General features: G+C 38.1%; 1 protein-coding gene across 14 annotated transcripts in view; it reads right to left on the reverse strand.

The window, feature by feature from the left end:
• The window catches only part of palld (palladin, cytoskeletal associated protein), a 104,440-nt gene that overhangs the window by 52,701 nt on the left and 36,859 nt on the right, over nucleotides 1-14,880 (reverse strand). For 8 of the 14 annotated variants that reach the window (XM_083562949.1, XM_083562941.1, XM_083562951.1 and 5 more), the window contains exon 3: nucleotides 1-92. This exon is cut by the window's left edge and continues 84 nt beyond it. The exons of 1 other annotated variant lie outside the window; for it this stretch is intronic. In XM_083562949.1, coding sequence (XP_083419075.1) covers nucleotides 1-92 — 92 coding nt within the window. Of the gene's footprint in view, nucleotides 93-11,800; nucleotides 11,952-14,880 lie in introns of those variants that run through there. 5 more of the 14 variants (XM_083562946.1, XM_083562944.1, XM_083562945.1 and 2 more) reach the window with 1 other exon arrangement.

The following is a 14,880-nucleotide window of genomic DNA, read 5'->3' on the forward strand; positions in this document are numbered from 1 at the left end:
AAGCCTCGGCGATCACCAGCGTGTGCAGGTCACCATCCTGCCAGATCTGAATATCAGGACAGTGGTGCAGCTCGCGCCCCTCACAGAACCACCTGACCAATCAGAGAGCAACGAGGGAGGGTTAGCTGTGATGGACCGGCCAAGTGCGTCAAACGACAAAACGGCAAAGAAAAAAGTCAGCGAGAGGTCAATCTTTGATCTTTACTACAGCGTACTATTAGCGTCTGTTTCTGCAAACCAAATATTTAGTCCCCTAAAGATCTGCTCGGTGATTATTGATGGAAGTGGTTGTGACTAAAGAAAATCTGTTTGGTGGAAGGGTTGCAGCTGTGCCATACCTTACGCGCCGTCAAAATGCAGGAAGGTCGGCCTGCTTCGGCTCGAAAACTATTCAACAAACACTCATAAGTAAGCTAACAGAGCCGAGCAAGAGAGGATGTGACAAATGCTGAGCTAAATCACAACGACAAGAGCCTCATAAATCGGAATATTTTAGAGTATACAGAGCCTTAATGAGCCAAAGGGGGATGGTGACTTTTTAAACAAAATATGCGTTATGCTGAAGCAAAACTCACCTCAGAAGGTCATGAGTTCAAATCACAGCGCCTGCAAGCTGCCACTGCTGGTACCCTAAACAAGGCCCTTAATCCACACCTGCTCTGTTGTATAAATGTAATAACTGTAAGTTGCTCTGGATAAGGGTGTCTTTCAAATGCCTTAACTTATACCATACCGCTGATATACAGGGGACATGTTTAATCCGATACGCTTCGCATACACGTACATATTTAATAAACTTGACATCACAAGAATAAAATCCTTGACTAAATTATAGTTTAGTTTACATGCTAATCCAGTTACTCAATCTGGAACGCAATTATCATTTAATACTGGTTTTAATGCAATAAACCTTAATCCTGTTTTATCCTATTACTTCAGATTCCAAGTCTTAAATCTACGTCTCGTACCACAGCTGGCTTGCATTTCCAAATGCATAGCGCAGATCAAATAGACTGTGGAAAATAAAAGTGCTCGTCCTCTTCAGTCAAAAATAGAAAAGTATAATGAATAATGACAGTTTTTTAGACTGGCAAATACATGGCATGGGATAAAGATCAAAATCAACATGTTTCCCAGCGATTTTAAGGTCATTAGAGGTTAATAAGCAAATTAATATGTCTAAGTCCTCATTGGTGAATTCCATCAGCAATATAGGGGGGGTTGTTGCTCAGTGGTTAAGGCATTACACTAACAACAAGCAACTACTGCTCAGTTTTACCTCAACTGCTCATTTGTATTACTGTAATTCATGAGTCACCAATAAATATAAGTCGCTCTGGATAAATCCAAAATGCATCTGCCAAATGCTATAATGTAAAAACAAAAAAGAACACCTTGCAGCCTGCAGACATGACCACCATGGACTCGCAACACTCTCACACTCTCACGTTCACATACACAAGATTATTGTTTGCACCTAGACTCAATCACTGACAAAATGTACAGTATAAGCACACACAAACCACTTACTCACAATGAACTAGCACTCTGTATATTTGTCTGACTTATCAAGCTTTTGTTCTTTGCTCATGTTATTCTAGGGTTTGCCTGACACGTCTTAGCTTTGTCTAAGACCTCTTTTCCCTGAAATTTTCCCTTCAGAAGTAAGATCGACGATGGCAAGAAAACAATGTAAAAATGTATATGTTATATATGTTCAGGAAACAAGCCAGAATGAACCAAATACACTTCTGAGACATTACTGTGCCACTATTTACCAAGAAAGGAAAGAAAGTAACCTTAGCCCAGGAGTGGCAGCATGGCGTGGCTGGAATTTGAACTAATAAGTTCGGATACAATGCCTTAACCACTAAGCTACTACCTCTACCACTTTTATTGCACAAAGGTATATCATGATCATATTTGAATATTTTATATTATGATTTGAATTGAGTTGCACAAGATCCCTCAGCAACTCATCAACCGTTTAAAGCTCATCAGTATTAAATGGAACAGCACCAACTCTTTTATTTTGTACTCAAGTTACCTAAAAATTTTAAGGAATCCAGTGGAAATGCTTTCCCGTAATGCTACTTTATATGTTTGGTTCACTCTTGCTCATTTCCTGACCAATACATTGTTTTTAAAACCATTAAAAACATCATATTGTGCCATTTTGGAATCCAATCAAGAATCTGTTTATCTGTTATAAATATTGCCACTTTGTTGTTTATTTTCTAGCTGAGATCAGAGCAGACCAGAGAAAATGACTAAATCAGGGTATGTCAGTTGTCTCACCTGGAAAGCCTGGAGAAAACCGTCTGATAGAAGCTGATTACACTAGACTGAACTTTACCAAGCTTTCTTAATATCCCACCAGCTGTGCTGACAATTACCCTTCACTCAAAAGGCTAATGCCTGTGGTTTTCCGCCTATACTGTGGTTTTTCCCTCTGTCTTTGAGTTGAATTTGAGCATTTTATTCACTCTGACAGGTAACAATGCTTAGTCATGACACATTTGATTGATATTCAGACAGTGACAAGCTTATGTAGTTTATGTGTGCAGATGGCAGTGAAAAACATCCAGGTGTCTCACACACTCATGCTTTGGAGACTCCGCACTTCGGCGTGACGCATAGGTCTGAGAATCATGAAGGACAGAGTGAGAGCAAGCATGCTTTACTCTCACTCAGACAGACATTCATGCACAGACATACACACTCTAGCTCACGTGAACATGAACCCATGACCTCAGATGGCTTTTTTTGTGTAGAACTCTCCGATACACCCCAAGGGTACAAGAACTAATACTTACGGGAAGCAGAGTATCCTGTACCCTTCACACACACACACACACACACACAAACGCAAACACTTAAAGCTATTCTTTGCCCTGTTGTAAGCCTAAGAGCCGACAAAACAGCTGTTTGAAGAATTGGCAGAGCTCAAGAAAATTCCAGGACATTATTCAGACGTCTATAAAGAAGCTCAACAACGTGGCGTAGTTCGGGTCAGGTTTTCATTTTCCTCTATCAAACTTTATGTGCATAGTTAATCCATTGTAAGTTTGTTTCCTGATAAGCTGCAAAAAGTGTATAGAGATTTTTCTCATATCTGTTCTCAATTTCTCAAGCAGGGAGCATGTGTTTCACACATTCCACAGCATCTTGGAAAAACTCTTGTAAATATCGTGGACGTAACCATTTGGTTTGGCTCATATTCCTTACACCATCATGTCATTTCCACACCTCAGGCCGACACCTATGTCCTATTAACACATTTGCTTCGGAATCATACATCCCTACCAGCCAGAGAACCATTTTGACAGCAATTTTACTATCAATATAAGCAATATATATATATTTTATATGGGGATTTTCCTGATAGAAGCTGTAAGCAGACACACAGAGCTCAAAACACCCAGTTTTAATAGAAAACTTGTCAATTAAGCATGGACAAAAATTCATATCATATCTTAATGTTTCCATTCGGTGTTTAACAGACTTCACACATTGCACTGTGGACAGAAAAACAGCAATTCATCAGGAATGCAAGCCCGAATCCATATCCCAGGAAGTCTGATGTGGTTAACTGACATTTTATTTTTGCCATAGCCCCATAATTTCAAAAGACCTTTACTAGGTCTTGTACAATTTCTGGGAAATTATGGGGACATCACCAGTGGTATTTTTATAACTATTTATCCTCTAAAGCACTGACACTTTTTCAAACATTAACATGATGAAGACCAGTCTAATTGACACAAAGAAAAAATGGAAGGCTCCTCATGAGTACAAGGACATTTGGAAGTGTTTCAGCTGTGACACATTATATAACAAATCCCCATACAATGCCACAGAGAGACCTTTTGGTAAGAGCCACCATTTGGCTACGAATGTAAAACCAATCTAAAAAAAATTACTCAGCATCTTCTGAAGAGAGAGGCCTCAGTACAGCTGCTGTAACTGGTGGGTAATGGCATTGGAGATTGTAGAAAAGCTATACCATCTCTTGTGAAGAACACTAAAAGTCCAATTCAATATAAATGGTTTTTATTTGTGGAGCTCTGGTAACAGTGGACATTGTCTCAAAGCAGCTTTACAGAGATAAAGAGGACATGAAGTTGTATAAAAGAATGTATAATTTTGGTGTGTAAATTTATCCCTAATGAGCGAGCCAGTGCTAAATGTGTCAAGGAAAAAAAATCCCTAAGATGGTATGAAGAAGAAACCTTGAGAGGAACCAGACTCAAAAGGGAACCTCATCCTCATCAACACCAAATGTCCATTCATTAAAGTTCCATTATTGTTGAGGTGTCCACGTGTTCACGCCTGTGATCCTGAGCCATTTTAGTGGACCTTTGATATTAATTACAGTCCAAATTCATCCTCAAAATACTTTCTTTTCCTTGCCACAGTTGCCACTGACTCACTCACTTACATGCACTAAACTTATACATTCTTTTATACTACTTTATATCCTCTATCTCTGTAAAGCTGCTTTGATTCAATGTCCACTGTTAAAAGAGCTTTACACATAGAAATTAATTCAGTTGAATGGAATTCTCTATAGAAGTGTTCCAACACAATCCAGTGACATTTGTGGACAGGGGTTGCATACGGCACATTATATTAACAATCTGGAATTAGGCACAATTAATGGATATTATTTCTTGAAGGGCATTTAGGTCATTAGTGTTAAATAATACATTAACGAAACATAAACTATAAACTAACATAAATTACAGTACAGAAATTTTTAGGACTTATTTTATAGTTAAGGTTAGTTCGTGATTATTGCATGACTTAATGAAGTAGAATATACAATAGATGTATTTGTCACATGTACATTAAAGCATAGTGAAATTCTTTCTTCACATATCCCAGCGATGTTAGAAAGCTGGGTTCAGACATGATATAGTACTAAATTCGGACATTAATTCAGGCATTAATATTACAGGCTATTGTAAAGTGTTTTCGAATTTCTGAAAATATTCCTTCTAATAATTAGCAGAAACAACTACAGTGTAAGGTCATAAATTAATCGCCATCCAACTACTGAATTGAAGGTCGGAGGCACACATTTTCTAAGTGTTGTCATTCTCCCGTCTCGCTTCCTGACATGCTCGTTCTAATGCGAAACAGAATCATGACTCATTCATACAGTAAAATACACCATGTGAGGGTGGTGAAGATTTTGTTTGCTTAAAGTCCGGCCGCAAAAAGTTGTGTGTGGTTTCAGATCCCTTCACTGATTAGACCAGGAGCAGAGAACAAAGAGAAAGCGTCGAAGACATTCTTCTCACTGCTCTTTCTTTCATCCTCTTTGAGCTGTCTTTAGAGTGAGAGTCTCAGCTCATTTCTCTTCATCACAGACTGGCTCATCTTTTGTCTACACTTTGTCTGTTCATAGCGGTTGAAACCTGATCAAGAAAGTAGACTTTTGTGCTCTACACACTCTATAAGCTTGTGTTTCTTCCTATACACTCTCATAGACCATGCTCTATTGCCTACTGATCACTATAATAAGTCTGGTATTTAAAAGTTTGCACTAATTAGCAACCCCAAGACTGCCGTAAGTGTTTCCACATGCCGCCTGACCACGCCTGTAATCTATGAGGAAGGAGATGGCTTGCCACAGCAACAAGACTCAACAGACTACAGTATTATTTACACCAAAATCTTTGCAGAAATCCAACACGCCTGTCAGACAGGATGAATAATTTTCCATGGGAGCTTCTTGAAGTTTTTGAAGTCTAAATGAAAATTTCAGCATTATCCTCACAGATCCTCCAAGACAGATGGGAAATAAAACATATACAGTAAAAGAAATCTTCTAATTACATCTCCTTTCTCTCAAGTTTCCTTCTGAGACAAAAGACATCCGCAGTCTCATGTCTCCACTTCAATTTCAATAGATCTCAACACATTGTGTTCAGATCTGTCACTATATCACTTACACTATCCGATTTACTACAAGGATATTACTATACACCCAATAAGAGGTTCAAAAAGTATGTTAGTTTCTGATATGCTTGTATCAAATACCTGGAAAAACTGGTAGATTAGTCAACTATTATTTATTCTGCTTATTTAAATTGCACATTAAACTGCACTATATGGACAAATGTTTTTGGACACTTGACCATATGATTGTTGTGTTTTTTTTGACATCCCATTCCACATTTTGTCCCCATTTGTTGTTATAATAACCTCCACTCTTCTGGGAAGATGTTCCCCTAGATTTTGGAGTGTACTTGTGGAGATTTCAGCTATGAGGGTTTAGAAAAGTCAGGTAATGATGTAGGTGAGGGTGAGGGTGAAAGATGTTCAATAGTGTTGAGGTCAGAGCTTAATAGCAGGCCACTCAAGATCTTCCACTCCAACCTATATAAACCATATCTCGACAGAGCTGGTTTTGTGCACAGGGGCATTGACATACTGGACATTCAAAAATCCTTTTAAATTGTGTGCCTCCAACTTTGTGGTAACAGTTTGGTCAGCACATTTTTTTCATCAATGCATTTATTAGATTTGTATGTAAATTTTAATCAAGTAGATTTACACAAATATTTCTTCATCATCAAATATTACAAGTTGTTTTTAGTATGTTACTTAAAAAAATTACCAAAAATGTAACTGTGCAGTTCTTCAGCAATCAATAAAAAAATGTATAAATGCAATAAACCATACAAGTATTAATGCTGATTAACAAGCTCCTATGTGGTAAAGTGGTAAAACGATTTCCTTATGTTAGTAGATTGTTTTGATCTTGCTCATGCCTACTAATCTCTTCTTTAATCTGTAAACAACAATCTCACATCTATTGCTCTTCTCATTCTATTTCATTTCAATCTTTTCATTCTGTTTCTCCTAAGGAATTGTTCCTTACTTGCTTACCCAAATGACAATCTGAATTAAACACCATGTTTATTTGAGATTTAAAAAATGTGGGTGTATATGAAAAGAAAATGCGATTTTCTTTGTAAGTGTATACAAAGTATAAGTATAGAAAATCTAATATGCAGTTTAGCTGAAATACAACCATGTTTCTAAATTCTCTTGGTTGCTAGCAAGAGAGGTGTAAATAAAATGCATTCTTTATATAGAAAGTAATAATCGTTAAAATAAAATTTCAAACATGACTTTCCTATTCTACTGTTAGAACCAAGTTAGACAGTTTGGGGTTTCAGTTCAGCTGTATTATCACATGTAAAAGTAATTGAGTCAAACACACATCCTGATATTCAAGTACAGCAAAGTATAGCAACTCAAATTATGATAATAAACATGGTCATTCTTAGTTATACGTCTTTTTACCCCTATTGCAGGCATCAAAGCCTAGTAGACTTTCTCCTCCAAAGTGCTTACTGACCTTTAGATTACTCCTGTACCTTCACATCATTACTGTCGATTAAAGGGCACATGATGCTTCATCAAGCCTATTTAAGACACACTGAGTTAAATAGTGAAGAGGGCTTGTGTTGCATGTAAAAGGAGGTAATTATCAGCCATAACATTAAAACTACCTGCCTGTGAGTGTATACTGTAGGTTGCCCTTGTGCCAACAAAACAGCTCTGACTTGTCATGGCCTGGACTCCACAAAACCTCTAAGGGTGTGCTGTGGTATCTATCATCATGATGTTAGCAGTTAACACTCTGATACACTTTGTCATGTTCGTGAACAATTTTTGTAGGGAGCATTATTGTGTTAGAAGAGGCAACAGCCATTAAGGAATATAGTTTCTATGAAGGGGTGCAACAATGTTTTGGTAGGTGGTACGTGTCAAAGTAACATCTACATGAATGCCAGGACCTAAGGTTTCCCATCAGAACTTTGCCCAGAGTATTACACTGCCTAAACCAGCTCACCTTTTTTCCAAAGTCAGAAATCCAACACCACAGGCAAAAATTTTATTCTTCTCTACATGATATAAATAAAAACTTCATTTAATAGACCAGGGCACCATTTCTGATCCATTGTAAGAGTTTTGAATAATGAACAGGGGTCAGTAAATAAGTTTTACTTGTACTTAAGTAAAATTGAATTGAAGAACAATACTTTGAGAATACTTGAAAAGAACACTTTACTACTCTTTCCAAAGCTGGTATTTATCACCAATGGATATACCCCACAACACCCAGACCAGGACCCGGAGATACCCGGACCCAGTTTGTCACTCAAATTCCTACACTTGCCCATTTTTTTGCTTCCAAAACACTTCAGCTTTTGAAACTTTGAGTTTATTTGCTGCCTACTATATTCCACCCCTTAAAATGTGCCATTGTTGCAAGATCATCAATGTTATTTCATTGACCTGTCAGTGTTTATAATGTTCCAGAGAATAGGTGCATAACTCTACTGTCCAAACCATCACATTAATCTCACTTTCACTGGGTAATTTATGAATAAGACTTTGAGAAGTTGTTCTGTGCTCCAGCATGAGAACCAGCATCAGAAAAAGCAACAGAAAGAAGTTTGAGACTCTGTGGTTTGGCCATGACATAGCCTTCTATTTCAATTTTCCATGCAAAGCAGAAAATAAGAATAATGTCCATGAGGTCCATGAGGTGAGTGAGGGTGTTGCTGCAATCTGTGTGCACACTAGTGCTTTTTTATATGTCTCTGCACACATCTGTCAATCAGACCGTTCGCAATTCCAACCCTGGGCTTAGGTGTAACCGCTACCCACACCGCTACAGCCGGACAAACTGCACGTCTTCAAAGCCATATCCTCCCTCAGATTCATCAAGACACATGCAAGGCAACGTCACGCTCATGAGCGCTCATGCTGCAACCAAAATCTCTGCACATACACCACCGGGGGTTTAGTACTTTTCCTGTCATGAGTGCAAACCGCAGGAACCGAGAGCGGCTTCGGAGCGGAACAAGGAAAGCAGGACTCGTAATTACGAACCATAAATACGGACCGATGCATATTCATCCTCAGATGAAAGATCAAATGCATTGAAACTTTTAGCCCGAGCCACGGCAGTGTTTCCACCCACGGTCAGAGCCGGACAGGGCTGCATTCATGAGCTTGGGAGAGTTTTGACAAAAGCAGTAATACACATGCTTAGGAAGAAGAACAGATGTGCCAAACATTCGCTTTCATACAGAGAATTGGGTGTTCGCAGCACGCTTTTTTGTATGGTAATAACCCCATTGTGGTTATATGAGAGTGATAACTCATGTATGTGTGTTTGTGTTTGTGTGTGTGTGTATGTGTGTGTGTGTGTGTGTGTGTGTGTGTGTGTGTGTACTAATCCATTCCATATGCAGCTCATCTGTGTCATGGTGTCTGATAAAACATAATGACTGATGTTTACAAAAAGGAAGGATAACTTTTTTTTTTTTTTCATTTCTTTCTGATGTCCATCCTCCTAGGACTTTGGCACAGAAACCTGAGACAATGTAACTTGGCAATCCCGAGTTTGAAAGCTAGGTTAACTTAGGACAAGTCACTCACCCTCCTTTTCTGGAGCATGTGTGTGTATGTGTGTGTGTGTGTGTGTGTGTGGGTATGTGTGCAAGACAGACTGAATGATGTGAGCGCTTGGGAGGAATATGTCCTTTGTATAGAGTTATTCATGTAGTATACAGTGTGTGCAGATTTAATTGTCTTACAGTTTTTCTCAGTTGCTTTGGAGCGTTTCTCAGAACAGAAATTAAATTCTCAAGGCTTGTTCAACCTCAACATCATGTCGTCACTTGTGCACATCATAAAAGCAATTTCTCGTTGCTTTGAACAAAGTGCGAATGTTTTGGTACATTCTTTTAATTAATTGTGTACAAGTGTCTGCTGTTTCCTACATCAGCAGTTGTTCAACAAAATAATACTGGTTCTCACCTGAATAGTTTTAACCATCAAAACATCTCGGCATTAGTTCATTACAAAATTCAACGAGTGCAAAATGGTTAAATCATTTGTCAGAATCTGTCAAGCTTAAATTTCTATTAAACATTTTTTGTAAATGTGTTCAGAATTGATGAATTTTGCAAATGAATCTTGAATGTCACTAATGAAGGCGAGTGAACGGCACCAGATCAACCAATAATCAACTAGTTATCTAAAACAGGTCAAAGGTGAATCTCGTGAACCTTCAATTGGCGACATACTGAGCAAAACACAGAATTACAATTTCTGAAAATGAAGGAACGACCAGGATACGAATGAACACTAGTACAGTACAGTAAAAGTGTGAATCCCATCCGGTCTCTTACAATCGGTATCCCACATGCAGTCACGTGTACATTTGTGCTGTTGAAATTCATAGATGTCGTACAGAAGAAATTGTGCATTTTCAATCACTGTATTGTATAAATCATTTTCACCATATTGACAACATGCCTAAACATTTTGAACATATTGTTTCTGAACATGGCAATGAGATGTTTATTGACACAAATGTTTTCTTTTGAGAGATGAACTAAGGATTATAAGAAATGTGCAGGCTTTTACAAGCAATTCATTGTGTGGTGCTGTTTGTACAAATTGTTTTGAGAAATGCACTTACTGGTTTGCAAGTATTAAGGATGATTTGAGAAATGCAACTGAGAAAAACTGTAATCACATAATCCCGCATTTGTGTGTATGCAAATTACCAACCGTCTTCACAAGGATAGATAATAAATAAAAGTTTTGACCTTGTGGAGACATTTGCCTGGTCCCTAACCCTAAGCATAACATAAATTAGTTGTATATAATAATCCACAAAGATTATGCTACACTTCATTGCCATCAAAACAGAAACCATAATACATTATGTAAGCTAGATATCATTTGAGTACACAGAGCGAGAAAGCCTGAGGGGCAGGAAGGTCAAATTGTATATCTGGAAAGAAAGATGGTTCCGACAAATAATAGCCATGGAGCTTATGAGAAAGACTAACACACGGACAGAGGTGAAATCTCTGATTGATGACAGTGCATAGGAGTGTGCGTGCTTACATTAGGGAGTGTAGACGTTTATGTAGCCAGGCCAAGATTAATATGCTCTTGTGCCTTCGTTCAGTCCGAGTCGCTGACAAATGAGGACGAGACTTATGGCACAATCTGAGGGGTAAAAAATAATTTTCTACACTAGATACCATATACACTCATAAGTCAGGGGTCAGAGGGGAGGGGGTCGGGGAAAGGCGATAAGAATAGAGGAAGTGGAGACAGACAGGCGAGGGAGAAATATGAGACACACACACACTGATGCCTCATATAGAAGCACTGATCAGTGCTGCCCAGCAACTGCTGAATCAAAAGTTACTTTAGGAATAATCCTGAACCAAATTTACCTTTTATGCCCCACTCACATTTTACCACAAAACACAGGGAGGCTTTAAACTCTTGAGCTAAATGAAGGCCTTTATTTCATTACAGAATCACCCCCTTTTATTAGTTTATTTCACTGCACTGAAATCCAAAATTCGAGCACCGAGAGAAGACAGAGCAGGTCCCTGTGCCTGACAGCTGAGCTGCTCATCACTACAATACCACAGCAGAATCTGACACCAGCCACACCTCTGCCATTCCAGTTTGTGCACGGTGTGGAGAAATCAGACTAGGTCTAATCAAAATCATCCAGCAGCATCAACAGTACGAATCTCACACTCAGGGTACTCTTTCAGGGTGTTCACATGAACAATTATAAAGTTATGGGAATATGTACAATGGTACCTTTAAATATATATATAGTGTAGCTTATGAGTGTGATCTTTCATGCAATTAGTTATTTAAAGGACAATCATATCTGGAAGCATAAAAGTTTTGACACTTTGAGAAGAATTGAAAGTTTCACCCTTACCTGTGGCCCTCTTCGTCCAACCAAGAGTTATTGAATATGTGCAGGCTCTAAATCCGTGAAACGCTCACTCTGGACGCTTGAGCGGACTTGTCCCTAGGCTACACTCTGATCCACATGAATAAAGACACTCCTACTACCAGCTTAAGTGCTGCTTGTGAGTGAAACACACACACAGAAGGTGGTGGTGTAGGGAGGGGGGTGGGAGGGAGTACTAAAATTAAGAGAGCAAGACAGAGAGAGAGAGAGAGAGAGAGAGAGAGAGAGAGAGAGAGAGAGAGAGAGAGAGAGAGAGAGAGAGAAAATTGACACTAAAGCAAATAAAGAAATAACGTCTTTTAGCGTTGTAGGTGGGATGGGCTACTGAACCATTTGTTGTTTGTTTCCTCTGGTTTGATACCTCCTTGGCCTCTTTCTCTCTCTTTCCCCTCATATTCTTAACCAATTAGCACGTCTACAGCGTTGGTCTTTATTTCTCTAACCCATTTAAAAGCCCTGCTGCTCACACTCAAAAGAGACACAACTCCATATCAGGTTATTGCCACCAGCAGCACCTCAGCTGACACCTCTGAGTATCATATCAGCTTGGACATTAAATACATCACTCATGTGGTGGAAAGAAACGTCCTGGAAATACGCACAATCATTTCTATACGCCAGATATTCTTGTTGAAATTGTTTTGATGATTTTGCAACAGGAACCTTGAGAATGTGACTGGAATTTGTGGAAGCTCGTTCAAAAGAATCCCATCCAATAAAAGCAAAGGGGAGGCAGGGCTTACACCTTCACCCTTAGTTAATGAACACTGGACTCGCATTGTTTTGATGAAACAAGTTCTCAAACATTTAACCACACAAAATGGAAAGAAAAAATGAAACACACAGCAGCATTGTGTTGTTCGTATGCAGCATTAGGACATGGAATGAAAAATAATCCAATTAGAAGAGTGCAATGAAGTAAATTTTGTATTTCTTTATATCTTTATAACTTAAAAAGTTGAGACTTGGCCCAGCCTACCCAGGAGTCAGTACCTAGGAGTCTTAAAGAATGGTAATCAGTATGGGGTAGTATTAAATTATTAACAAATTACAGTACATAATTTAGCACAACAAAGCAATTTGCACTACCGTAATGTATAAACCATACAGTATATATTGTATGTATGTAGCAGCAGGCGTGTGGTAGAGCGCTGTGTGTATATTGTGTGCGAGTGGAGGGGGGAGCAAACACTGCATATAAATATAAGTTTGCCAGCCACACAAAAGTTAATATAATATAATATATAATATAATAACTCATGGACCATCTTATATATACTGTATGTATATGTATATGTACACTATGTATAAATATAGATAGATAGATAGATAGATAGATAGATAGATAGATAGATAGATAGATAGATAGATAGATAGATAGATAGATAGATAGATAGATAGATAGATAGATAGATAGAAAGAACTGAATGCCATCTCATTCTGTCACAGCTTTTCTGTTTCTTATTCGAGTGTGAAAGCTGGGGTCTTGAACACCCCACCACCACCACCACTATCACCACCACCACCACCACCATTACACACACACACACACACACACACTTTTATGTGTTTATGTTTTGTTCAATCAAATTATTAATTCGATGGTTTCTTCATTTGTTAGGCTGGTGTTTTTTTTGGTTGTTGGTTGGTTGGTTAGTTGTTTGGTTGCTTGTTTGCTTGGTTGTTTTTTTGATTGTTTTTTTTGGTTAGTTGTTTGTTTGTTTGTTTGTTTGTTTATTCATGTGTTTGGTTGGTCATTTTGGTTGTTTGTTTTATTGTTTGGCTGTGGTTGTTTGCTTGTTTGTTTGTTTGTTTGGATGGTTGGTTGTTGTTTTTTAGTTTTCTTTATGGGGAACCACAAGGTCAAGACTGTCAGTTACTCCTAGCTGTCCCCAACCAAGACATAAATACTTAGTCCTTTTAAATATAGGTGTTTTTATATCAGTTGTCAAATAAGACAATGTTTCGAGACAAATACTTTATATAAAAATTCTTATACAGCGACATAGAAAATTTGTATCCTGTAAAGGTAAATGATGAGTGTATGTTGTAAATAATACATAAACAATTATTTATATGTAGTTTTAGTAAAATTGGCTTCAGATTTTTTATTCAGTATATATCTGCATATAGAGGGGATATAAAGTGTATAGTATGTGCATATAAATAATACTTACGCATAATCCTGATTTTATATGTAGTTGTGTCCACAGGTGCCCCTCGTCCTCCCCCAACCCCTTGGGTCTCAGGTTAAAATAGGCACCTCGGTAAAAGTCTAAAAGAGGAGTAGCAGCACCTGGTCTCTGTCAGACAGATGGCCCGAACCTCTTGTTTAATTACAGCCACTGACTAACACAGTAAATTCCGCAGTGGTTACAGCACTGAGCACTTAGCGTTAATGTTGATATCACTGCCATATCAGCATCGTGCAATCATAGCTATTAGACAGCCTTATAAATTGCCAAGATTAATCATAAACTGGGGTCAGTCTAATATAGTGCACGCTGTGGATGAGCGCATCCACTTTTATATCATCAGTAAATTCTGAGTAATTAAAAAAAAAATTGTGTTCAGCATCAATTTCTATATGTCTTAGATTAACTCAAAGTTAGAGCAGTTTTCCAATCAGCTAATCATATGGCAGTAGTACAATGTACTAAATCATGCAGATACTTCTGTGACTGACCATGTGTGATTGTTGGTGTCTGGTGTGATTATTTCAGAAACCACTGATTGTCTGAGAATTTAAAAAACAACAGTTATACAAGAAGGTGCACAAAACAAAAAACATCCATTGAACAACAATTTTGCAGCCTCATTGTTGAGAAAACCTTACATCTTAGAGAAATCACTTAGGTCTTTTTTTGCCTTATTCCTTATCTGCCAACTTACACAGAAATGCATTGCCATTTTGGATATTACATTTTAAATTGAGTTTTACTACCCCTACCCTTCTATATCTTTATTAAAACAATGATTAGCATTTGAATTCCACAGTCTATTAGAGATTTGTATCAGACCATGTCCATGCCTTTATGGTTAAC

This window comes from Silurus aristotelis (genome assembly GCF_946808225.1).
Source record: "Silurus aristotelis genome assembly, chromosome: 15".
In the NCBI taxonomy this organism is placed as follows: domain Eukaryota; kingdom Metazoa; phylum Chordata; class Actinopteri; order Siluriformes; family Siluridae; genus Silurus; species Silurus aristotelis.